The 25668-nt window shown below is 33.5% G+C and overlaps 1 protein-coding gene across 2 annotated transcripts in view; it reads left to right on the top strand.

The window, feature by feature from the left end:
• Positions 1–25668, top strand: part of LOC111417496 (E3 ubiquitin-protein ligase neur) — a 48600-nt gene that overhangs the window by 19506 nt on the left and 3426 nt on the right. Inside the window, exon 1 of one of the 2 annotated variants that reach the window (XM_023049790.2) lies at positions 10873–11307. The exons of the other annotated variant lie outside the window; for it this stretch is intronic. Within the exon in view, the coding sequence (XP_022905558.2) occupies positions 11172–11307 (136 nt within the window). The 5' untranslated portion in view covers positions 10873–11171. Of the gene's footprint in view, positions 1–10872; positions 11308–25668 lie in introns of those variants that run through there. 2 annotated transcript variants of the gene reach the window in all.

Raw genomic sequence — 25668 nt, forward strand, 5'->3', positions numbered from 1 at the left:
AATTCTAACATCTGACACTCACTATTTTCTGCATTATCAGGTTTACTGACTTCATGATCAAACATGTTCGTTAAATTTGCAGAATCCGAATTGTTGACAGAATCTGTTGTAAAAAAAAATAACCACAATAGCATTGGAAATTGAAATAGCTAAACTCAAGATATATTTCGAAAAGTCTACTTATTTCTAGTAGGATTAACAATTTACTACAAATTCCACACTTCGCGAAATATTTATGCCTGTTATCCTTGATTAGCATAAAATCTAATTCTTCTAATACTTTATTAAAGTAAGTAAAGCCCCATCACCGCTTTTCCCTCTATCTTTGTTAGATTCAGTCTGATAGGTACATTTCATAACTTTTGTTTTCAACTTCACCATTTTGGGCTAGACACCGTATATGCGAAGACTGTTTTTGTTATAGAAGATTAGCATATTTTGAAAGCTGCAAACAGAAGAAAAAAGTTGCTAGTGATATTAGGAACTTTCCCAGTAGTTTCTCTTTTGTATCGGTTTTTATGGCAGCTTCAATAACATTTTTAATCCAATAGCTACCACATTGCAAAATACATTCTTCATCGTATGATTGTAGCTAGCACTTTGTTAGAAGTACTTTTATAGAACTTGATTGCAGTTTAGAAACCATTTTATGTCATAATTTTGTTAAAAGTTGTAATTGGGAGATACGATCTCTTCAAAAAGACTTTCACATAGTTAAAATTTACATCCTGTTACAATAAAAAATTAATCCAAGTTATCTCGTTAAGAAGGCGACTTTAAACCCCATTAACTTATTTCAGTAAAAGTTTTAATAAGATTAATTAAACTGGCGCTCTTTAACGGTTAATTTAGTTTATAAACTACAATTTCCTCCCTTCTAAGTCGTTTCAAACCAATTCGGTCGCATTTTCGCCTTAATTTTTCTCCTCCTTAACTCTTAACTCTCTTTGGGAACCGTGATTCACGCAGGAAACGGTAAATTTCGAGCCGTCTCACACTCTGACCCCAGTTCCGACCCTTGACCCGTCCCACAAAGCAACTCTCCTGAACCTCTTCTCGAGCGCATTTCTTGGCGCGTGAGCTTCTTCTTCGTGACACACTTCCTCAACATTCCTTTGTGTATAATACCAATTCTTTGATTCATTCCATACCAAATAGTTTTCTTGGAATACTATTATGTAATTATGAGAAATTGTTTTATACTTTGAACGTGTTGTTTCTTTCTCGGGCTGCCGCCCGCATGTCGTTTTACGTCTGGCACGTCACCTGCTTCTTCATCTCTCTAGAGGAGGCGACGACGACGACTAAAACGAAGAGGACAGGTGGATAGAAGCAATAAAGAATTTACGTTCCCTGTGGCTACTGCAATTGGCGGCATCGCTTGCAAACGAATGAGACGAAGCAAAAAGAAGATTATCAAAAGAAATAAAATGAGACTGATCTTATCTCAAGAAGAAGAAAGCGAAAGAATCGAATCTAATAACAAATTAATTTCATCTTACATTAGATTTTGTGGCATATAATTTTGAACGAAGAAAAAGAAGATAATTTTCTTTTTCCTAGTTACAATCAACATTATCTGGATCGGTTACACATCGTTAACAGCAAATAGCGAGTTGCTTTCAATTATCATGATGGATCACTTAACTTTAAGTTCGTTCCGATGGAAATTTCACGTGAAGAACCACTCACAAATTTTATTACCATAACTTTAATTACAACTTACCAGACCGGAAGAAGCTTTGTCGATCCTAATAGTAAAACAAGAAAAATTAACAACACCTGTCGTTGTATCTTCGTTTTATCTTCGTTTTATCTTCGAGAAAGAAAGAAAATTCTTAGAATAAGCAATAAATTTATGTGAGAAAACAATAATATGATCGAACAAAACATTAATATTACGACCAATTGATGTCATCGTCACTTCTTCTTAATTCTTCGTAGAGGACGTATTTTGAATAACAAATGTGATGACATCGCGAAGATTTTGTTATTGAGCGGTCATATGGTCTGAATTTGAAATAAAGCCGTTCTCACGGCTTCTTGTATTCGAGAACGATCAACTGCGAGGAGAGGTAGAAGAAAACATATGATCGGCTGTTGTTGTTGTTGATTTTGGTTACAGGTAGCTGGTTCTTCCTTTCGGTCATATGACGACGAGACGGGTTTTTAAAAGGCCCGAAAACCGAACGGAACGGTGATTTAAATCTCCGCATCGGATTCGACCTGCTTCTCCTCTCGGTCCTCTCTCATCCCAAAGCCTAAAAACTCAGCTGTTCTTGGTGTCTTGGAACGAGGTTGCCCAAGACTTACGTAAAATCGCACAATGAACCCGAATGGAACGAACGAAACGACCTTGTTAACTATTGTCGTTTTTATTCAAAGACGTAAAGGTCTACCTGTGATTTATGTTTATTTTTGCGAGTTATGGGAACTTGGAAGAGAAATCAGTTCGGTTTAACTTTTGTATTTTGATTTTCCCAAAAACAATTTTTATTGAATGTTTTCGTTGATTAAATTTGTTTTTTGGAAAACGAAAATGTTCAAGATGAATGAAGCGAACGAACTTATTAATGATTGCCCTTGAAACGCGTAAATGTTGCAATTTTTAAGTATTTTAAGAAATTACAAGAAACCTTTGAAGTTGTGTTTGATGATTAGTTTTAAAATGTTTTGGAGATTTAAGAATTAAAGATATTTTGAAGGAGTTCGATTCAGTTTAGAAATGTCCCGAGTTATATTTAGATACTTTTTGTGTTATTTCAGCCGGTTTAAATTGATGTTAATTGATTGTGTCAGAGCAGAAATAAAGAAACGTAAAGAATAAAGAACAAAAACTCAAAATGATTTTAATTAGATAGATTTTGCTAATTAATTGTATTTGGGAATTTAGAACTGTACAGATCTAAGAAATTTATTAAGCTTAGGAGGCCACATTCAGTAAGAAAATAAACAAAGATACATTTGCAGAATGGTTTTTTTATCAAAATCATCTACGATCTGAACTATTCTATACTAATCAATATTTTATTGTTATCCTTGTTTACTAAAACTTTCCAAAATTCTTATTGGTTGTTAATGTTACAAGTCATTCGAGTTTCATTATACAGAGTATCACAAAATTTCTAGGACATAGAATACCGGGAATTTCATATAATTCGCCGTAACCATAGTTACGAAACTACTATGCACTTGCACTGTCCCATATAAAATGCAACATAGCTTAATAGTACTGGCATTGAGTAGTTTTGCAAAGGAAAAGTTTTGCTTGCAAAAAGTGACGTCCTATGATAACTCTGAATTTCCGTTTTGAGAGATGCACGGTTAAACCCGAATGTTTTTGGTTCTAGGTCTAGTATTTGTTATACTTTTCGTTCAATAAAAATATACCACAATCTAACGATGAATAACAATTAGAACTAGAACTAACACTAGACTTAGAACTAGAAACATTCAGGTTTAGCCTCACGTCTCTCAAGACGGCTAAACCCGAATGATTCTAGTTCTAGGTCTTGTGTTAGTTCTAGTGATACTGCTAGTGTAAAACTAGAACTAACATTAGACTTAGAACTAGAAACATTCGGGTTTAGCCTCACGTCTCTCAAGACGGCTAAACCCGAATGATTCTAGTTCTAGGTCTTGTGTTAGTTCTAGTGATACTGCTAGTGTAAAACTAGAACCAACATTAGACCTAGAACTAGAAACATTCAGGTTTAACCGCACGTCTCTCAAGACGGCTAAACCCGAATGATTCTAGTTCTAGTTCTTGTGTTAGTTCTAGTGATACTGCTAGTGTAAAACTAGAACTAACATTAGACTTAGAACTAGAAACATTCGGGTTTAGCCGCACGTTTCTCAAGACGGCTAAACCCGAATGATTCTAGTTCTAGGTCTTGTGTTAGTTCTAGTGATACTGCTAGTGTAAAACTAGAACCAACATTAGACCTAGAACTAGAAACATTCAGGTTTAGCCGCACGTCTCTCAAGACGGCTAAACCCGAATGATTCTAATTCTAGGTCTGGTATTAGTTCAGACGCACTGCTAAACTCGATATTTTCTAGTTCTAGGTCTGTTGGTTCTAGTTTTAGGTCAATAAAAATATGCAACGTAGCAATATCTAGTGCTAACTAGCGCTACCTAGTATTGTCACTAAAACTCTAGAATTCGTGTACCGAACCTGAAGTAGTAAAAACAGCATATTTCTCTTGTTTTCATGTAGTGGCCTCATATGGCATCTCCATTTGGGGTTCGGGCCCGAGAATCAACGGGGTGTTTAAGCTACAAAAGAGTTGTATCCGCGCTTTGTGTAATCTAAAAAATTTAGAATCATGTAAAGAACATTTAAAAAAAACTAATATACTTACCGTGCCCTGCATGTACTTACATCCTTATTTGTGTTAACCATGTACATAATAATAAACATCTCTATGACATAAACTCCGCACATCACGAGTATAATACGCGACAAAAAGACTCTATAAGGGTTCCGTATCACTGTCTTAAGGTGACCCAGCAAGGTGTTGACTACCAGGGTACAAAACTTTATAACTACCGGATTGCATAAAGAACATGAACGCCGCGTGTTTTAAACATTCGGGTTTAGCCTCACGTCTCTCAAGACGGCTAAACCCGAATGATTCTAGTTCTAGGTCTTGTGTTAGTTCTAGTGATACTGCTAGTGTAAAACTAGAACCAACATTAGACCTAGAACTAGAAACATTCAGGTTTAACCGCACGTCTCTCAAGACGGCTAAACCCGAATGATTCTAGTTCTAGTTCTTGTGTTAGTTCTAGTGATACTGCTAGTGTAAAACTAGAACTAACATTAGACTTAGAACTAGAAACATTCGGGTTTAGCCGCACGTTTCTCAAGACGGCTAAACCCGAATGATTCTAGTTCTAGGTCTTGTGTTAGTTCTAGTGATACTGCTAGTGTAAAACTAGAACCAACATTAGACCTAGAACTAGAAACATTCAGGTTTAGCCGCACGTCTCTCAAGACGGCTAAACCCGAATGATTCTAATTCTAGGTCTGGTATTAGTTCAGACGCACTGCTAAACTCGATATTTTCTAGTTCTAGGTCTGTTGGTTCTAGTTTTAGGTCAATAAAAATATGCAACGTAGCAATATCTAGTGCTAACTAGCGCTACCTAGTATTGTCACTAAAACTCTAGAATTCGTGTACCGAACCTGAAGTAGTAAAAACAGCATATTTCTCTTGTTTTCATGTAGTGGCCTCATATGGCATCTCCATTTGGGGTTCGGGCCCGAGAATCAACGGGGTGTTTAAGCTACAAAAGAGTTGTATCCGCGCTTTGTGTAATCTAAAAAATTTAGAATCATGTAAAGAACATTTAAAAAAAACTAATATACTTACCGTGCCCTGCATGTACTTACATCCTTATTTGTGTTAACCATGTACATAATAATAAACATCTCTATGACATAAACTCCGCACATCACGAGTATAATACGCGACAAAAAGACTCTATAAGGGTTCCGTATCACTGTCTTAAGGTGACCCAGCAAGGTGTTGACTACCAGGGTACAAAACTTTATAACTACCGGATTGCATAAAGAACATGAACGCCGCGTGTTTTAAAAATCATGTTAAACGCTTTTTGGTGTCTGAGTCCTTTTACTCGGCAGAAGAAATTTCCCGAAATGATTGACATTTATAAACAAAACTAATCTTACCCAATATTTTTTCCCGAGATAATTAACATTTGTAAATAGAACTAACCTTATCCAACATATTTTTCTGGAATGATTGACTTCTGGTAATAAGGTTAGTAATAAAACTAGGAAGCATGTTTTTTGGTATCAACTCGTTAGTAAAAGGTGAAAAGTGAATGAAAAAAGAAAGGCGATGAACTCATAGTATTGGGGAGGATTTTGCTAAAACCTCGGAAATAGGAAATGCAACAACTTACTTCAAAAGCTTTCGAAATAACCTCAGCTATGGATGACTACAGGTTAATTGGCAGAAAATGATTTCTGTCAAGAAGAGCCCCCATCTTTATCCCAGTTCCAAGATTCAGGATATGACATATTTGGACACCGACTAATTTGTGAAGTTTGAGACAATCTAAATATAGATATTAATGGTTTACTGTCAAAAACGCAATAGCCCATCCTGCAGATATCTGTTCTACAATTAAAATTAAGACAATAATGAACAAATTAACTCAAGAACCTTCAAGATCCTTGAAGAAATCCCCCTGAAGTTTAAAGAAAATTGTGGTTTTTAACAAAAAATCATCTTCAGCGATAAAGCTGATTTTTCGCTTAATGGCTTTGTTAATAAGCATAATGTGCATTATTGGACAACACTGTGCTTCAAGAAACTTCATTACAACCACAAAAAGTGATGGATTTGATGCTTTAGGTGTGATTGGATCATATTTTTCGTCATGTTAAAACACTATTTTTGCATGAATTTAATGGATTTGACATCACTAATATATGGCTTCAACAAGATGGTGCTTCATGCCACATATATGATTAACAAATTGATCTATTGAAGAAGAAGTTCGATAACCGCGTAATCTTTACTTAACTTGTACGTTAATTCGTTGCCTTTTCAAACAAATTGACAACCTTTAGAAGAGTTCCAGGATAATATCGAACGCGAAATTGACTACGTTCCGACCAATATGTGTGCAAGGTTGATGCAAAATTGTGTTCAAAGAATCATTCGCTGCAAATACGAAACAAGAGTGGCAATAAACAATCTGGCAGTAATTCTAATGACTCTGAGATCCAACATCCCTCAAAAGACAAAAAATTAAATTTCAAAGTCAAAAGAGATCTGAGTTTTGTGGAGTTTTGCTCAAAGTAAGCTTTCATCTTTTAATCACCACGTTTGTGCTAAGGTTATCAGAGGCGATGTTGACTTCCTGACGAGCTTTCTCAGCTGAAGAGACCAAACGAAATCGAAACAAAAATATAGTAGAAACCACGAGAGATGGCAGTAAATCATCGTTTTCCGCTCTTACAAATGCCTTACGTAGTACATTAAAATTCACAAACTGCTAAAGAATAATGTGTGTTAGAAAGAGACAGCATTAGTTTAATATGTCTGCTGTACAATTCAAATAGCCACGTCGAAAAAGTACGTCTGTTCTTCTAACGGATGTACCTACCGTAATCCTAACCTTAGATTGAAACGTCTTGTGAGCGTTGAACCACAGTTTAAATAAAACTTACTTGCGACCTGTAAACAACCTTTAAAACTATTTGTTACATAAATTAATAATTACATAAACTTTATTATAAATTAATATTAATGCTTTTTCACTGGTTAACCTCAACTATCTTTGACAATGTTTGACATATAACCTGCATTACTAACATAACCTATATTTAAATGTATGTGGTGAAATAATCTAAGTAGTACGTCCATATCTTGATTCATACCATTTTTAAGCAATGACTTACTGCCAGCTCTCGTGGTTTCTACTATATGTATAATCTGTTATGTTTGTCGAACGATGCTCTCTGAACACTGTCTTTGATGTGACACCAAGTTTGCACAAATCTGGTTGAGAAAATGAAAAATGCTTTGAGCAACATCGCTCTGCAAAACCTTCGTTCCACCACTTCTTCGTCGTGCTGATGAGAACCAGACAGTTCGAAAACGGCCAGCAAACTGAGAACACTACACCCTGTGTAGAACAGCACATTCACAGAACTACTTTGAATGAATCCCATTTTGTCTTCGACGCCAAACTGTTTCACTTCGTCAAAAGCAAAGCCTTTTCCAGATTTGTCCGCACTTGGGAACGATTTGGCAAGCAAAAGACTTGGTGTCTCACAATCAGAAGGCAGCGTTCAGAAAGCATCGTTCGACAAATATAACAGATTATATTTTTGTTTCGACTTCGATTGGTCTCTTCAGCTAAGGAAGTTCGTCAGGAAGGCAACATCGCCTCTGACAACCGTAAGACAAACGTGGTGATTAAAAGATGAATGCGTACTTTGAGCAGAGTCTCTTTACTGTTCATGATAAAGGCTATGGATTACAAGGACAGTTACAAAAGTCTAACTTCATCTAGATCTGGAACAGCTTTTTTTATGATACTGTTATATCGTTACTGTTATACAGAGTGTTTCATGAGGAATGGTACATACGTTAATATGTTATAGATTTGTTCATTTTAAGCAGAAAAGTTCCTAAAAAAATGTGATCAATTCTCAAAAGTAACTGAGATACAGCCAGTTAATGCATAAATTGATATCACGCACGGCTGCTGTGCAACATTCACTTCTCAATGTTTGACATTTAACATTATTTGGTTGATGTGTCGACTAAGTTGTTGATAATGCCACACATATTGACTCATGCAGAATATGCTGTTACGGTTTCTGCAATGGAAGCTGGACTATATGAGACGGTTTCCTAACCGAGTGCTATCAAATTCCAGAGCATTTACTCGAACATTCAACAGATTGCATGAAACCGGTTCTGTTCCAAATACAAGTTTTCATTTTGAATGTGCAGGTGAGCAAACTCTGAATGAAGTTGAACCTGAAGTTGAGAACATTGCGTACTCATGACTTGTATCCATGTTCAACCAGTACAACACGTAGAACCAACATACTCTTGCTTCAAAAGATCAGCCAAGTACATCGAGTTAAGCGATGGGATATTCGAACCCTTCCTTTAAAGTCCGAATTTATTATTTATATTTATATATTTTATGTACACACTTAAATAAATCACTTTATGCATTTAAGCACTGTATCTCAGTTACCTTTAAGAATTAAGCACATGTTTTTAGGAACTTTTCTGCTTAAAATGACCAAATCTATAACATATTCACCTATGTACCATTCCTCATGAAACACCCTGTATAACAAAATTAACATTCTTGATTAGGATTAGAGGCCATGAAGGTATGGTAACATTCATGATTTCTCCAATGAGTCGATCGTCATCTTTACTATCATTTTACTCAGGGCAGTTTTTCTTCATTTTGCTAGTACTATTATTTTCCATGGCACTAATTAGTTTACCACTGTGTCGTTTTGTCTGGATGAGAAGAAGGTTAGTTCTAGAGGAGTCGTTTCTATGATAGTCTGAAAGCTTGGTTCTTTAGTGATTTTTTGTAGATCAACCCATACGTTGTAGTACCTTTATAATATCATGGGGTTGAGTTGGGTTGGGTTGGAAATTGACTACGTTCCGGCCAATATGTGTGCAAGGTTGATGCAAAATTGGGTTCAAAAAATCATCCGTCCAAACACGAAACAAGAGTGATAATAAACAATCTGGACCTTAATCTGGTAGTAATTCTAATGACTCTGAGTTTCAAAGTGAGAAGAGATCTGAGTTTTGTGGAGTTACGAATTTTCCTCAAAGTAAGCTTTCATCTTTTAATCACCACATCTGACGTACTTCCTTATCTGAAAAGATTACTCGAAGTCGAAATAAGCGAAACATATTATCTGTTATGTTTGTTGAACGATGCTCTCTGAACACTGTCTTTCTGAGACATCAAATTTGCACAAATCTGGTTGAGAAAATTAAAAATGCTTTAAGCAACATCGCTCTGCAAAACCTTCGTTCCAAGACTTCTTCATCGTGTTGATGAGAACCAGATAGTTCAAAAACGGCAAACAAACGGAGAACGCTACATCCTGTGTAGAATTGCACATTCGCAGAACTACTTTGAATGAATCCCATTTTGTCTTCGACGCAAACTGTTACGCATTCGTCAAACTGTTTCACTTCGTCAAAAGCAAAGCCTTTTCCAGATTTGTGCAAAGTCCGCGCTTGGGAACGATTTGGCATGCAAAAGACTTGGTATCTCAAAAAGTCAGGGTTCAGAAAACACCGTTCGACAAACATAACAGATTATATTTTTGTTCCGACTTCGATTGGTCTTTTCAGCTAAGGAAGTTCGTCGGGAAGGCAACATCGCCTCTGACAAGTAGGACAAACGTGGTGATTAAAAGATGAAAGCTTACGTTGAGCAGAGTCTCTTTACTCTTCATGATAAAGGCTATGGATTGCAAGGACAGTTACAAAAGTTCAACTTAATCCAGATCTGGAACACCTTTTTTAAGATACTGTTATATCGAGCTCAGAACAAGTTTAAGAATAAAATCAACATTCTTGATTAGGATTAGAGGTCATGAAGGGCAGTTTTTCTTCATTTTGCTACTACTATTATTTTCCATGGCACTAATTGGTTTACTATTGTGTTTTGTCTGGATGAGAAGAAGGTTAGTTCTAGAGGAGTCGTTTCTATGATAGTCTGAAAGCTTGGTTCTTTAGTGATTTTTTGTGGACCAACCGATAGGTTGTAGTACCTTTATAATATCATGGGGTCACTGGAGACCCTAAGCGTAATGTAAAATCGTATGGCACAAAAAAGTTGGTGTTATAAGGGTTTTTGTAGGGGTTGTCAAAAGTGGCATCAGCCTCCAAATACCTTTCCCGGAGGACTTTTGTTTTTGAAGTTTTTCCACACGTTTCGGAAATTACTCCCATCATCAGGTCTCTTTAATTCTTATTTTTGTGAAATATATTTTGGAACTTAATCATTTCCAAAAAGCTCTCTCTAACATTTATTAGAGTTTACACCTTCTCATCAAAGTAAACACTTCATATATGAGAGGGGTGCCGGAAAAGAAGAACAAGAAGAAGAAGATAAAGGTAGAAAAGTCGCGGCGGCGACAGACATCGGGGCGCGCGAGCCGCATCTGTTCGATGCCGGCTGTGTGCCCCCACAGCAGCAGCAGCAGGCGCCGGCGCGGTCCCCGATTGGCCAGAGACTCGTGGCTCACCTGGACCACGATCCCCACCAAACCCCATGAGCCCCCGTTTAAAACGACGCCGACGACGTGCCGGCCCTCAGTTCACTTCAAAACGTCGCAACGCACCGTTTCGAAATCGCGCTGAAAAACGACATTTTCGTCGCCGTCGACGTCGTTTTTCCCCCGTTGTCTAGTCTTTAATTCAAGAAAAACAGAACGCCGATTAACATTTAATGAATCGGTTGTCGATGGATTTAGATATTTTTGATTAAAAGTGTTGGTTTATTTTGGAAGAAGAGGTTGCTGAAAATCGATTTTCAGAGAGGGAAAGCGATTTTTGGGGCGTGCGATTTTATTTACGTACTAAGGGAAAATTGTTTGAAAAACGTTTTTGGTTTTTTATTGATGGGGGTGAAGGAAAACGGGGCTGATTGTCGCTGTCAGGAGAAAACTAAAAGCGATAATAACAGCGGTACTATTTTCTCACCATTAAAAGGAAAAATGAAGGTTCTTAAGAAGATTAAGAAACGCATGGGATTAGGTTCGTACATCTTTTAACTTATCTTTACGATTTTATTTAAACTCTTATTATAACCCTTAAATTAGCTAAAAATAATTGACCTTTTTAATTAAATTTGAAGTAATTCTAATCGGGTGAAACTTTATTTATATAACTTTCTCTAAATTATATAATGATTTAAATCAACCAATTTTTTCTTCATCAACTTGTTAAATCAATTAAACCAACTTGATCGTTACAAATTACAAACATTAACGATTTCCCCTACAACTTAAGCGTAACGCATCGATTTAATTCTTTTTTAATAATTTTTATTTTAACACTGGAGATTTTGATCTCGTGTCATCGGTAATTGACGAAAACTGAGCTGTGAGAACCAAACGATTGGTCCGTTTCACACGACGAAACGACGGGGCAAAGTCCTTTCGTCATGTAAATCACGTATCTAGAACCGCGCGCAATTAATGTCGGAATATAAAATAAAACGTGATTCGAATTCGAAAATTTTTGGTATGGAACACACCAAATATTCATCTAAATTCCCCCAAAATGTATTAAAATGTAAAATTACCGTAATATTTGCGTTTGCGTCATATTCATGTAAATATAGTGCTAATCAACGCTTAACCTAACGTTAATCGGATGTTCAATATTATGATAAAGTGGAAATATATTAAAAGTTAGCTTGAAAGAACATTAATTGATACATAATATCACCTTAATTAGGAAACAATTTTATAAAGCTCGATTAGCGTCACGTTAACTTAAACCAATCGCTAATCGAACAAAATTTTTTTTCTAAAATAACGTTAATGTTATATTTAATCAAAAATTAATGTTAACAAATCGTGATTAGAAGTTAATAAATACTAACCGTGATGTTAATTGTGGCTCTATTTAAGCTGGCGTTCATCAAATCAAATTAAAAAGTTCATCAACCAAACGTGTTGTTGATTAATAGTTTATTTAATAACTCCTGAGGTTGCATCATATTCAGTTTAGATGAGTTTTATAAAACCTAAAGATTGTGCTAATCAATGCTTAACCTTCCATTAATAGAATGTTTATTCCGGGTTCGTTCTAATTCAACGTATCGAAACTAAAAGTTATGAAATCATGATTGTAAGCTAATAAATTCTAATCTTGTTGTTAATCGTGAATTAAGCTAAATTTGGCGTTAAATTAAAAATGAGTTTTATAGGATATAAGTACGAAGGCTTTCACGGTCGGTGTTAATAATTAGTTCGCTAAACAAATAATTACTATGATATTTGCGTTTGTGTCATATTCATGTAAATATAGTGCTAATCAACACTTAACCTAACGTTAATCGGTGTTCCATATTATGATAAAGTGGCAATATATTAAAAGTTGGCTTCAAATAATATTAATTGATAAATAATATCACCTTAATTAGGAATCAATTTTATGAAGCTGGTCATCTTCAATCAAAAACTAATAAATTAAAAGTAAGCTAATAAATTCTAATCTTTTTGTTAATCATGAGTTAGGGTATATTTGGCGTTAAATTAAATCAAAAATGAGTTTTATAAGAATAAGTACGAAGGCTGTCACGGACGATGTTAATAATTAGTTCGCTAAACAAATAATTACCATAATATTTACGTTTGCCTCATATTCATGTAAATATAGTGCTAATCAACGCTTAACCCGACGTTAATCGCATGTTCGTATTATGATAAAGTGGCAATATATTAAAAGTTGACTTCAAATAACATTGATTGATTGATAGTCCATTGATAAATAATATCACCTTAATTAGGGGCCAATTCTATAAAGTTCGAATAATCGAATAAATTTTTTTTTCTAAAATAACATTGTCATCTTCAATCAAAAATTAATATTAACAAATAATTAAAAGTTAAGTATTACTAATCGAGATGTTAATCGTGCGTTAGGCTCCATTCAAGCTGACATTAAATCAAAAAGTTAATCAACCAAACGTGTTGTTGAGTAGTTTATATAATAACTCCTGAGGTTGCATCATATTCAGCCGGTGTTAATAATTAGTTCGCTAAACAAATAATTACCATAATATTTGCGTTTGCGTCATATCCATGTAAATATAGTGCTAATCAATGCTTAACCTGACGTTAATCAGATGTTTCGTTTTATGATAAAGTGGCAATATATTAAAAGTTGGCTTTAAAGAACATTAATTGATAAATAATATCACCTTAATTAGGAGACAATTTTATAAAGCTCGATTAGCGTCACGTTAACTTAAACCGATTGCTAATCGAACAAAAATTTTTTTCTAAAATAACATTAATGTCATCTTCAATTAAAAATTAATGTTAACAAATCATGATTAGAAGTTAACGAATACTAATCGTGCGTTAGATTCTATTTAAGCTGAGGTTAAATCAAAAAGTTAATCAACGAAACGCGTTATTGAGTAGTTTATAAAATAACTCCTGAGGTTGCATCATATTTAGCCGGTGTTAATAATTGGTTCGCTAAATAAATAATTACCATAATATTTGCGTTTGCGTCATATTCATGTAAATATAGTGCTAATCAGTGCTTAACCTGACGTTAATCAGATGTTTCGTTTTATGATAAATTATATATATATATATTATATTATGATATATTATTTATATATTATTATTAAAACGAAGGCTTTTACGATCGGTGTTAATTAAATTAAAACTAGAAGTAATAATAGTACTATCACTAAAACTACAATCTTTCGGGTTAAGCCGAGTTATTATGCTAAACCCGAAACTTTCTAGTACTAAGTTTAGTGTTAGTTCTAGTTTTAGATGAGCAATGTCACTAGAACTAACAAGACCTAGAACTAGAATCATTCGGGTTTAGCCGTCTTGAGAGACGTGCTGCTAAACTCGAATGTTTCTAGTTCCAGGTCTAGTATTAGTTCTAGTTTAATACAAATATACAATAGTCTACCATTGAATGACAACTAAAACTAGAACTAACACTAGAACTTGAAAGTTTCGGGTTAAGCCATGCGATTATGCTAAACCCGAAACTTTCTAGTACTAGGTTTAGTGTTAGTTCTAGTTTTGGATCAGCACTGTCACTAGAACTAACAAGACCTAGAACTAGAATCATTCGGGTTTAGCCGTCTTGAGAGACGCACGGCTAAACCCGAATGTTTCTAGTTCAAGATCTAGTGTTAGTTCTAGTTTTACACTATCACTAGAACTAATACAAGACCTAGAAGTAGAATTATTCGGGTTTACGCGTCTTGAAAGACGTGCAGTTAAATCTGAATGTTTCTAGTTTTTGGTCTAGTGTTAGTTCTAATATTGCATTAGCACTAAGACAAGACGTAGAACCAGAATCATTCGGGTTTAGCCGTCTTGATCAACAGTGTTAGTTCTAGTATTGCAATAGCACTATCACTAGAACTAACACAAGACCTAGAACTAGAAACATTCGGGTTTAGCCCCACGTCTCTCAAGACGGCTAAACCCGAATGATTCTAGTGTTAGGTCTAGTAGTACTTCTAGTAATAGTGTTAGTGCAAAACTGGAACTAACACAAGACCTAGAACTAGAAACATTCGGGTTTAGCCGCAAGTCTCTCAAGACGGCTAAACCCGAATGATTCTAGTTCTAGGTCTTGTGTTAGTTCTAGTGATATTGCTAATGCAATACTAGAACTAACACTGTTGATCAAGATGGAGTGAAAACTAGAATGATTCTAGTTCTAGGTCTTGTGTTAGTTCTAGTGATAGTGCTAATGCAATACTAGAACTAATACTGTTCATCAAGACGGAATGAAGACTAGAATCATTCGGGTTTTGCCGTCTTGAGAGACTTGAGAAACCCGAATGTTTTTAGTTCTAGGTCTAGTGTTACTTCTAGTTAGTTCTAGTGATAATGTTACTAACAGTTCTAGTTTAAAATGTTTTTGCACAATTTTAGTCAAATTTAAAAAAAAGTCTTAAATACAAGCAGTTTAGGAAACGTTTTCGTTATTTAGATCGGTCTGGAAATCTAAATCGGGGAATCTAAATTGAAAACGGCGGGCGGTCGGCAAACGCAAATTCTAAATCGTAAACCTCAATTTTGTGTGGTTTGGAGTGTTGAAATCGATCGGATACGCACCGTTTCTGTTTCTAAAATTAAGGGGATCTGCGAGTCTTTGGCACAATTCCACTTAATTGATACCGATTCAAACATGATTGCAACATGATTAAAACACGATTACAACGTAATTAATTAAAACAAAGCATTTAGTTTTAATTTTTCATTTTGTCATTAATTGAGGATGGGCAAACAGACGAAAAACGAACCCGCCGATTTCCGCCCCGCGCGTTTCGACTCCTTTAAAGAGTTTCTCAAGACGCCGACCGTGAGAAACGACCCAGCTATGCCGAGCATCTCGATTATTAGCCGAGAGCCGAGACTTTACCGAGTGAAAATTTGTGCTCCTTGACCATAACCGACTCAAAATCTAACCACAACAACAACAAAATTAAATTAATTCTAAAATTTTGACATAAACGTCAAATTTGACAGTTGGTGTTTAAACGTCAAATTTGACAGTTGTTAATTTGACGTCAAATTAATTTTGTAGTAAATAAAGATATAAACTTGAAATAGTTTTTTGAACAAAAGGAAATGAACTTCCTTGTATCTATCTCACGGTCGCGTTATTATTATCGATCTTATTAGGCGAGTCTAGCGCCACGGAAGCTATAGTAGTAAGTAAGTAGTAGCACCGCAAAGTAGATAAACCTCCTGCGCCGCCGTTGATCTCGAACGAATTGGTTCCCAAGAAAATGCTAATAAAATCAATATAAGCGAATTGCAAAAGTTAACGGATCCGAATCACCGCGTCCTTGTCTATCGTTTGCCGGCGAGACAAGGACGGGGCGAAGGCACGGAAGATGAGCACGTTTACCCGTAGAAAGTGCAAGAGTCCAAACCGTGGGAACGAGACGCGCGCCGTGATCGCCCGGTGCCGTGACGACGAATCACTCTGTACGGAGTTAACTACGAATATCGACCTTAAGACGATGGCGTTTAAAGAGATTATGTGACGGCGCCTTAAGTTTCTTAGTTGTTCGCTTTTGTTGTTTCGCCCGCCGCCGCCGCTCGTTTCCACTCGTTTCTACGGTAGCCACGCACCGCTTCCTAGATGTTTACCCAACGGTATCTTTTTATTTTCTAGTTTGTGAGTTGTGGTTTTACGGCTTTCTACGAGTAATTTTAACTTAATCGGTTCATTCTGCTCATTTTTTTTAATACTTAACGTACTTAATGTTTCTGAACGTCAAAAACATCAAAAATCTCCAATCTTGATGATCACATGTTTTATGTCAAGTGTCAAAAGTGACAAATCAAAAAATTCTATTTACTATACATTCACAAATTGTTTGTACCTTGTGCCTTAAGTTCTGTTTTTCTTTTGGTTTTCTGCAACTTGTTGCAATGTACTATATCTGCATTAATTTTATCTCGTGTATACTGCGTTTTTGCTAACTTAAGCAGATTAGTGATATGGACAGATTTTGCGTAGACTCAACAAGAACTGTACCTGATTACGCCCCTTTCATATCATAAAGTACGTAATTTTAATTTTTGCTGAAAAATATGATTAAAACGATGCCGTGACTCACAACATCCTGTATACATGAAAATTTTTCAAGATAAATTCGATTCAGGTTTACAATTTCTTTTTGATTTTGTTATGGTGGTATGGGATGATTAATAGGATTTTCTGGGTAGTTGATGTCATCACCCCTAGAGGCGCTGTAAAAATAGGTTTTAATCTAGGGGTTTTTCTAGGCGATTCCCAAATGAATAGCATCTGTTACCTCCCGTGGTTATCTACTAGTTGTTATTTATAGTTTCTATGTAGGGGTATTTTCGTTATATAACTTTGTATGATTCATAACGAGAAAGTAAACTATGAGTTGTAATAATAAATATTATTAATAATTTATTCAAGAATTCAGTCAATTAATAGCGGCTGCGTGGTATGTATAACAAAATCTAAAAAATTAGATCTATATGAAGAAATGGAAATATCTAAATATAATAATAATAACAAAGAATTATTAATGAACGAAGCTACGGATATAAATCCTTACAGTTTGTTTATGCCTTTTATAAGTGTAAATTCACCACCTAAACCTATTTCCGAAAATCTTCCATCTTAGAATAATCCAAAAGTTGCACATTAGAGTAGATTTAAGATATTTTTGTGATCTTGTTCGAGTTTTTAATTTTTAACATACATTTTTAACGTGTAAGTTTATCGTAACAATTTTCTTGTAAATTTAACAATGCCGAGAGAAATTCAAAAGTGGAAAACCTTAACATCCGAAATTATTATACCACGCAGCCGCTATTAATTGACGGTAAATCATTTTCTCATGTTTATGTTTTTGTAAATTTAAAAAAATTTTTGAATGACGGAAAGTTTTTCCGAAACCGGTAGTTGAGAACCAATAAATTTCATTCTTCGGAATTTTAATTTTTTTTATATTTAACGAATATTTCTAGTTCTAGGTCTAGTGTTAGTTCTAGTTTTAACTGTTATTCATCATTAAATTGTTGTATATTCTGAATTGAACTAACACATTAACTTTTAGTTTTTGAGAAAACAATATTTGAAGTTTTGATAAAATTTTTGATGTTGCAATTTTTGAAAATATTACCAATTATTAATTAAAGTATCCTCTTTTTAATGCAACAAGCCGTTTTGAAAAATCGCTTTTAGTTTTTGAGAAATAAATTTTTGAAATAATCGACAATTTTTTCGAATTTTCGCCGATTAAACTTTAATAATTTGTAGAAAATCGATTTTTTGGAATATGAGTATGAAAATTACTCAAAATGTTAATAAAAATGTCCTCTTTCCAATGAACCAACCCGTTTTGAAAAATAACTTTTAGTTTTTGAGAAAACAATATTTGAAGTTTTGATAAAATTTTTGATGTTGCAATTTTCATCGATAACTTGCAAAATTCGCTATAAAATTCATTTCTTGAAGGATCCTTGTGGAAATATTACCAATTATTAATTAAAGTATTCTCTTTTTAATGCAAAAAGCCGTTTTGAAAAATCACTTTTAGTTCTTGAGAAATAAATGTTTGAAATAATCGACAATTTTTTCGAATTTTCGTCGATTAAACTTTAATAATTTGTAGAAAATCGATTTTTTGGAATATGAGTATGAAAATTTCTCAAAATGTTAATAAAAGTGTCCTCTTTCCAATGAACCAACATGTTTTGAAAAATAACTTTTAGTTTTCGAGAAAACAATGTTTGAAGTTTTGATAAAATTTTCGATGTTGCAATTTTCATCGATAATTTTCAAAATTCGCTATAAAATTAATTTCTTGAAGGATCCTTGTGGAAATATTACCAATTATTAATTAAAGTATCCCCTTTTTAATGCATCAAGCCGTTTTGAAAAATCGCTTTTAGTTTTTGAGAAATAAATTTTTGAAATAATCGACAATTTTTTCGAATTTTCGCCGATTAAACTTTAATAATTTGTAGAAAATCGATTTTTTTGAATATGAGTATGAAAATTTCTCAAAATGTTAATAAAAGTGCCCTCTTTCCAATGAACCAACCCGTTTTGAAAAATAACTTTTAGTTTTTGAGAAAACAATGTTTGAAGTTTTGATAAAATTTTCGATGTTGCAATTTTAATCGATAATTTTCAAAATTCGCTATAAAATTAATTTCTTGAAGGATCCTTGTGGAAATATTACCAATTATTAATTAAAGTATCCCCTTTTTAATGCAACAAGCCGTTTTGAAAAATCGCTTTTAGTTTTTGAGAAATAAATTTTTGAAATGATCGACAATTTTTCGAATTTTGCAATTTTCGCCGATTAAGTTTTAACAATTCGTATAAAATCGATTTCTTGGAATATGAGTATGAAAATTTCCCAAAATGTTAATAAAAGTGTCCTCTTTCCAATGAACCAACCCGTTTTGAAAAATAACTTTTAGTTTTTGAGAAAACAATATTTGAAGTTTTGATAAAATTTTCGATGTTGCAATTTTCATCGATAATTTTCAAAATTCGCTATAAAATTAATTTCTTGAAGGATCCTTGTGGAAATATCACGAATTATTGAGTAAAGTATCCTCTTTTTAATGCAACAAGCCGTTTTGAAAAATCACTTTTAGTTCTTGAGAAATAAATGTTTGAAATAATCGACAATTTTTTCGAATTTTCGCCGATTAAACTTTAATAATTCGTAGAAAATCGATTTTTTGGAATATGAGTATGAACATTTCTCAAAATGTTGATAAAAGTGTCCTCTTTCCAATGAACCAACCCGGTTTGAAAAATAACTTTTAGTTTTTGAGAAAACAATATTTGAAGTTTTGATAAAATTTTCGATGTTGCAATTTTCATCGATAACTTTCAAAATTCGCTATAAAATTAATTTCTTGAAGGATCCTTGTGGAAATATTACCAATTATTAATTAAAGTATCCCCTTTTTAATACAACAAGCCGTTTTGAAAAATCACTTTTAGTTCTTGAGAAATAAATGTTTGAAATAATCGACAATTTTTTCGAATTTTCGCCGATTAAATTTTAATAATTTGTAGAAAATCGATTTTTTGGAATATGAGTATGAAAATTTCTCAAAATGTTAATAAAAGTGTCCTCTTTCCAATGAACCAACCCGTTTTGAAAAATAACTTTTAGTTTTTGAGAAAACAATATTTGAAGTTTTAATAAAATTTTCAATGTTGCAATTTTGATCGATAATTTTCAAAATTCGCTGTAAAATTAATTTCTTGAAGGATCCTTGTGGAAATATCGCCAATTATTAATTAAAGTATCCTTTTTTTAGAGTTACTTCGTTAGTTAAATCAGCATCAAAAAAGTTCATTTTGTATCTTGGATCCAAATAAGTTGACATATCTTATCAGTTTTCTTATTAATTTCATTTTTATTCAAATATCGCAATAATGTGGTAATATAGGGTATCACTTCAAAAATGCACCAGAAATTATAACCATAGTGGCCGGATATCCAGCTTTTCGCAAAATCACTATCCGTTCCATCACTAACTAGAGTCATTCTAGTTTCTAGTTCTAGGTCTAGTGTTAATTCTAGTTTTACAGACTTTTTGCTATAACGGACACTCCATTCTCCGTATTAATCAATTATATCGAGGTTATACTTTAAGTTTTCTTTTAATAAAATTGAATAGCTTATTCTTATGAAATCTGTCAATTGAAAATAGAAATTTGTAAACCGCTTAATCCACTCTATCTGTTTTCTGTTCGAGAATAAATACAATGATAACCCTCGACGATCCATATTAAATTTCAGTACGCAGGGGACGAAAGCCCCCCACGCGTTAACGTTTTTAATGAACTGTCTCTGAAATAGCACCGCGTGGGACTATAAACATTTATACACCACCCCAAACGAATCCTTCTCGCTTCGCTGTACTACTTCGCGTGGTGAGTAATCGCATCGAGTGTTCATTTTACCACGGGGGACCAAATAGCGACGTTGAATTGACGTCCAATTGGGGTTAATTCCACAACATGTGTTCAATACATACAAATCCTCTTAGAACGTTTTCAAAATACTCACATCTTGTGGCTGAATTAAAAAAACATGTTCAAAATTAATTTTTAGAACAACTTTGAAGTACACAAAAGAAATACAAATTAAAATAAGTGTCCATAAAACCGTGTATCCGGTTGGAATTATATGCGGGGGAACCGGAAATAAGATAGATCTAGAATTTTTTCTTCCCGTCAGTAATTTGCATTGAAATGATGAGATCCTCGTGGAAACTTTAATGTATTAAAAAAATAATACCAAGCAAACACACAATAGATATGAAGAGAAAAAAATCCCTTCTATCTCATACATACATACACATCTTTGAACAATGCGAAAAACCGGCTGTGAATTGTAGAAGGAACGGAAGAAGGGGGACTTTGCATCAGCTGTGAGGAGCGCCATGTGCTTCGAGGGAAGTGCTATTCCCATTTTACCTGGACGTTACAGCTGCTCGTACTTCCCCCGTAGTACAACGACATATTGTGACCGTTCAACCCACCTGGATAACGATGAATTCAGTTTTTGGTTGCTTTAAGGGGTGCTGCTGTTGCTCCTTCTGTCGCTTTAGGGGCCGGGAATTAACTATTTTCGTGTCTTGGCTTAAAGAATACAAAATCTTGCAGATGTTGCAAATTTTCTGCACATGTCAAAAACCATGTCAGATCGCAATAATTATTTTAATTTACAAGTCTTTCATAAACGACACGTTTTGGACACGTGCTTAAAGAGGACACATGCGTCGATTATCACTTCCGGTTGGACGCGGTGGCGGGTGTCTTATTCGATAGAGTTTCCTTGAAAACCTCTACGCTCTGGTAATAATGTAAAATCGTGATGGTAGGACGACGAAGAAAACGTGACGGTTCGCGGGCACAACCAAAGCGTACATCCACCGCGTGGTAGTTGGGTTAATGAATGAAATGGGGCCTAGGGGGGCGTGACGGACGCTCAACGTCCCGTAACGCGAGACGTAAACGCGAAAGAATAATCCCCGAAGTGAGTAGGAAGCGCATCCGGTTTTTCCCCCAACTTTAAACTTATACTTTTCAAGTAGAGAAACCTACAAGGTTACTATTATATGGGGTATTGTTTAATAGTATATTTTACATCCGGTTTAACATTTTCTTTTGCAAATTCATTCTTAATATTTATTCTAATTCTAATTTTTATTCAACTAAACTAGATCTAGAACTAGAATCATTCCGGTTTAGCCATACGTCTCTTAAGACGGCTAAATTCGAATTATTCTAGTTCTAAGTGTTGTGTTAGTTCTAGTAATAGTGCTAATATAAAACTAGAACTGACACTAGACCTAGAGCTAGAAACATTCGGGTTTAGCCGCACATCTCTCAAGACGGCTAAACCCGAATGATTCTAGTTCTAGGTCTTGTGTTAGTTCTAGTGATAGTGTAAAACTAGAACTAACACTAAACCTAGAACTAGAAACATTCAGGTTTAGCCGAACGTCTCTAAAGACGGCTAAACCCGAATGTTTCTAGTTCTAGGTCTACTGTTAGTTCTAGTTTTACACTAGCACTATCACTAGAACTAACACAAGACCTTGATATTCGATTTAAATGACATATTTAGCTTATTTTCTGCTACCAATTGACATTGTAACTGTCAAATTCGATAATTCGAAAATGTTTACGTCAAAACTGACATTTGAATGACATATTAAAGATTAAATTACAATTTTCTTACAATTTGACATTCTTAATGACAGGTCAACCTCAATTTTTGCTACAAATTGACGTTCTAACTGTCAAATTTGATTATTTTACATCACACGAAGATTTTAATGCCAAAAGTGACATCTAAATAATAGTTTAAAGATAAAATTGACAGTTTGATATTCTAAATGACATATTTAGCTTATTTTCTGCTACCAATTGACATTCTTACTGTCAAATTTGATCATTTTACATTACAAGAAGATTTTAATATCAAAAGTGTCATTTGAATGACATCTTAAAGATTAAATTTACAATTTTCTTGCAGTTTGACATTCTAAATGACATATCAACCTCGATTTTTGCTACTAATTGACGTTCTAACTGTCAAATTTGATTATTTTGCATCACACGAAGATATTAATGCCAAAAGTAACATCTAAATGATAGCTTAAAGACAAAATTGACAGTTTGATATTCTAAATGACATATTTGGCTTATTTTCTGCTACCAACTGACATTCTAACTGTCAAATTTGATCATTTTACATCACAAGAAGATTTCAATATCAAAACTGTCATTTGAATGACACCTTACAGATTAAATTTACAATTTTCTTGCAGTTTGACATTCTAAATGACATGTCAACGTCGATTTTTGCTACCAATTGACATTCTTACTGTCAAATTTGATCATTTTACATTACAAGAAAATTTTAATATCAAAAGTGTCATTTGAATGACATCTTAAAGATTAAATTTACAATATTCTTGCAGATTGACATTCTAAATGACATGTCAACCTCAATTTTTGCTACCAATTGACTTTCTAACTGTCAAATTTGATTATTTTGCATCACACGAAGATTTTAATGACAAAAGTAACATCTAAATGATAGCTTAAAGACAAAATGGACAGTTTGATATTCTAAATGACATATTTAGCTTATTTTCTGCTACCAATTGACATTCTAGCTGTCAAATTTGATCATTTTGCATCACAAGAAAATGTTTACGACAAAACTGACATTTGAATGACATATTAAAGATTAAATTACAATTTTCTTACAATTTGACATTCTTAATGACAGGTCAACCTCAATTTTTGCTACCAATTGACGTTCTAACTGTCAAATTTGATTATTTTGCATCACACGAAGATTTTAAGGTCAAAAGTGACATCTAAATGATAGCTTATAGACAAAATTGACAGTTTGATATTCTAAATGACATAGTTAGCTTATTTTTTGCTACCAATTGACATTCTAACTGTCAAATTTGATCATTTTACATTACAAGAAGATTTTAATATCAAAAGTGTCATTTGAATGACATCTTAAAGATTAAATTTACAATTTTCTTGCAGATTGACATTCTAAATGACATGTCAACCTCAATTTTTGCTACCAATTGATGTTCTAACTGTCAAATTTGATTATTTTGCATCACACCAATATTTTAATGCCAAAAGTGACATCTAAATGATAGCTTATAGACAAAATTGACAGTTTGATATTCTAAATGACATAGTTAGCTTATTTTCTGCTACCAATTGACATTGTAACTGTCAAATTTGATCATTTTACATCACAAGAAAATGTTTACGTCAAAACTGACATTTGAATGACATATTAAAGATTAAATTACAATTGTCTTACAATTTGACTTTCTTAATGACAGGTCAACCTCAATTTTTGCTACCAATTGACGTTCTAACTGTCAAATTTGATTATTTTACATCACACGAAGATTTTAATGCCAAAAGTAACATCTAAATGATAGCTTAAAGATAAAATTGACAGTTTGATATTCTAAATGACATATTTAGCTTATTTTCTGTTACCAATTGACATTCTAACTGTAAAATTTGATCATTTTACATTATAAGAAGATTTTAATATCAAAACTGTTATTTGAATGACACCTTACATACTAAATTTACAATTTTCTTGCAGTTTGACATTCTAAATGATATGTCAACCTCAATTTTTGCTACCAATTGTCGTTATAACTGTCAAATTTGATTATTTTACATTACACGAAGATTTTAATGCCAAAAGTAACATCTAAATGATAGCTTAAAGATAAAATTGACAGTTTGATATTCTAAATGACATATTTAGCTTATTTTCTGCTACCAATTGACATTGTAACTGTCAAATTTGGTCATTTTGCATCACAAGAAAATGTTTACGTCAAAACTGACATTTGAATGATATATTAAAGATTAAATTACAATTTTCTTACAATTTGACATTCTTAATGATAGATCAAACTCAATTTTTGCTATCAATTGACGTTCTAACTGTCAAATTTGATTATTTTACATTACACGAAGATTTTAATGCCAAAAGTAACATCTAAATGATAGCTTGAAGACAAAATTGACAGTTTGATATTCTAAATGACATATTTAGCTTATTTTCTGCTACCAATTGACATTGTAACTGTCAAATTTGGTCATTTTGCATCACAAGAAAATGTTTACGTCAAAACTGACATTTGAATGACATATTAAAGATTAAATTACAATTTGACATTCTTAATGACATGTCAATCTCAATTTGTGCTACCAATTGACGTTCTAATTGTAAAATTTGATTATTCTGTATCACACGAAGATTTTAAGGTCAAAAGTGACATCTAAATGATAGCTTAAAGATAAAATTAACAGTTTAATATTCTAAATGACTTATTTAGCTTGTTTTCTGCTACCAATTGACATTCTTACTGTCAAATTTGATCATTTTACATTACAAGAAGATTTTAATATCAAAAGTGTCATTTGAATTACATCTTAAAGATTAAATTTACAATTTTCTTGCAGTTTGACATTCTTAATGACAGGTCAACCTCAATTTTTGCTACCAATTGACGTTCTAACTGTCAAATTTGATTATTTTGCATCACACGAAGATTTTAATGCCAAAAGTAACATCTAAATGATAGCTTAAAGATAAAATTGACAGTTTGATATTCTAAATTACTTATTTAACTTACTTTTTGCTACCAATTGACGTTTTAACTATCAAATTTGATTATTTTGCGCCACAAGAAGATTTTAATGTTAAAAGTGACTTTTGAATAACATCTTAAAGATTAAATTACAATTTTGTTAAAGTTTGACATTCTATATGACATGTTCAATTTT

This window comes from Onthophagus taurus, chromosome 3 (assembly GCF_036711975.1).
Source record: "Onthophagus taurus isolate NC chromosome 3, IU_Otau_3.0, whole genome shotgun sequence".
NCBI lineage: Eukaryota > Metazoa > Arthropoda > Insecta > Coleoptera > Scarabaeidae > Onthophagus > Onthophagus taurus.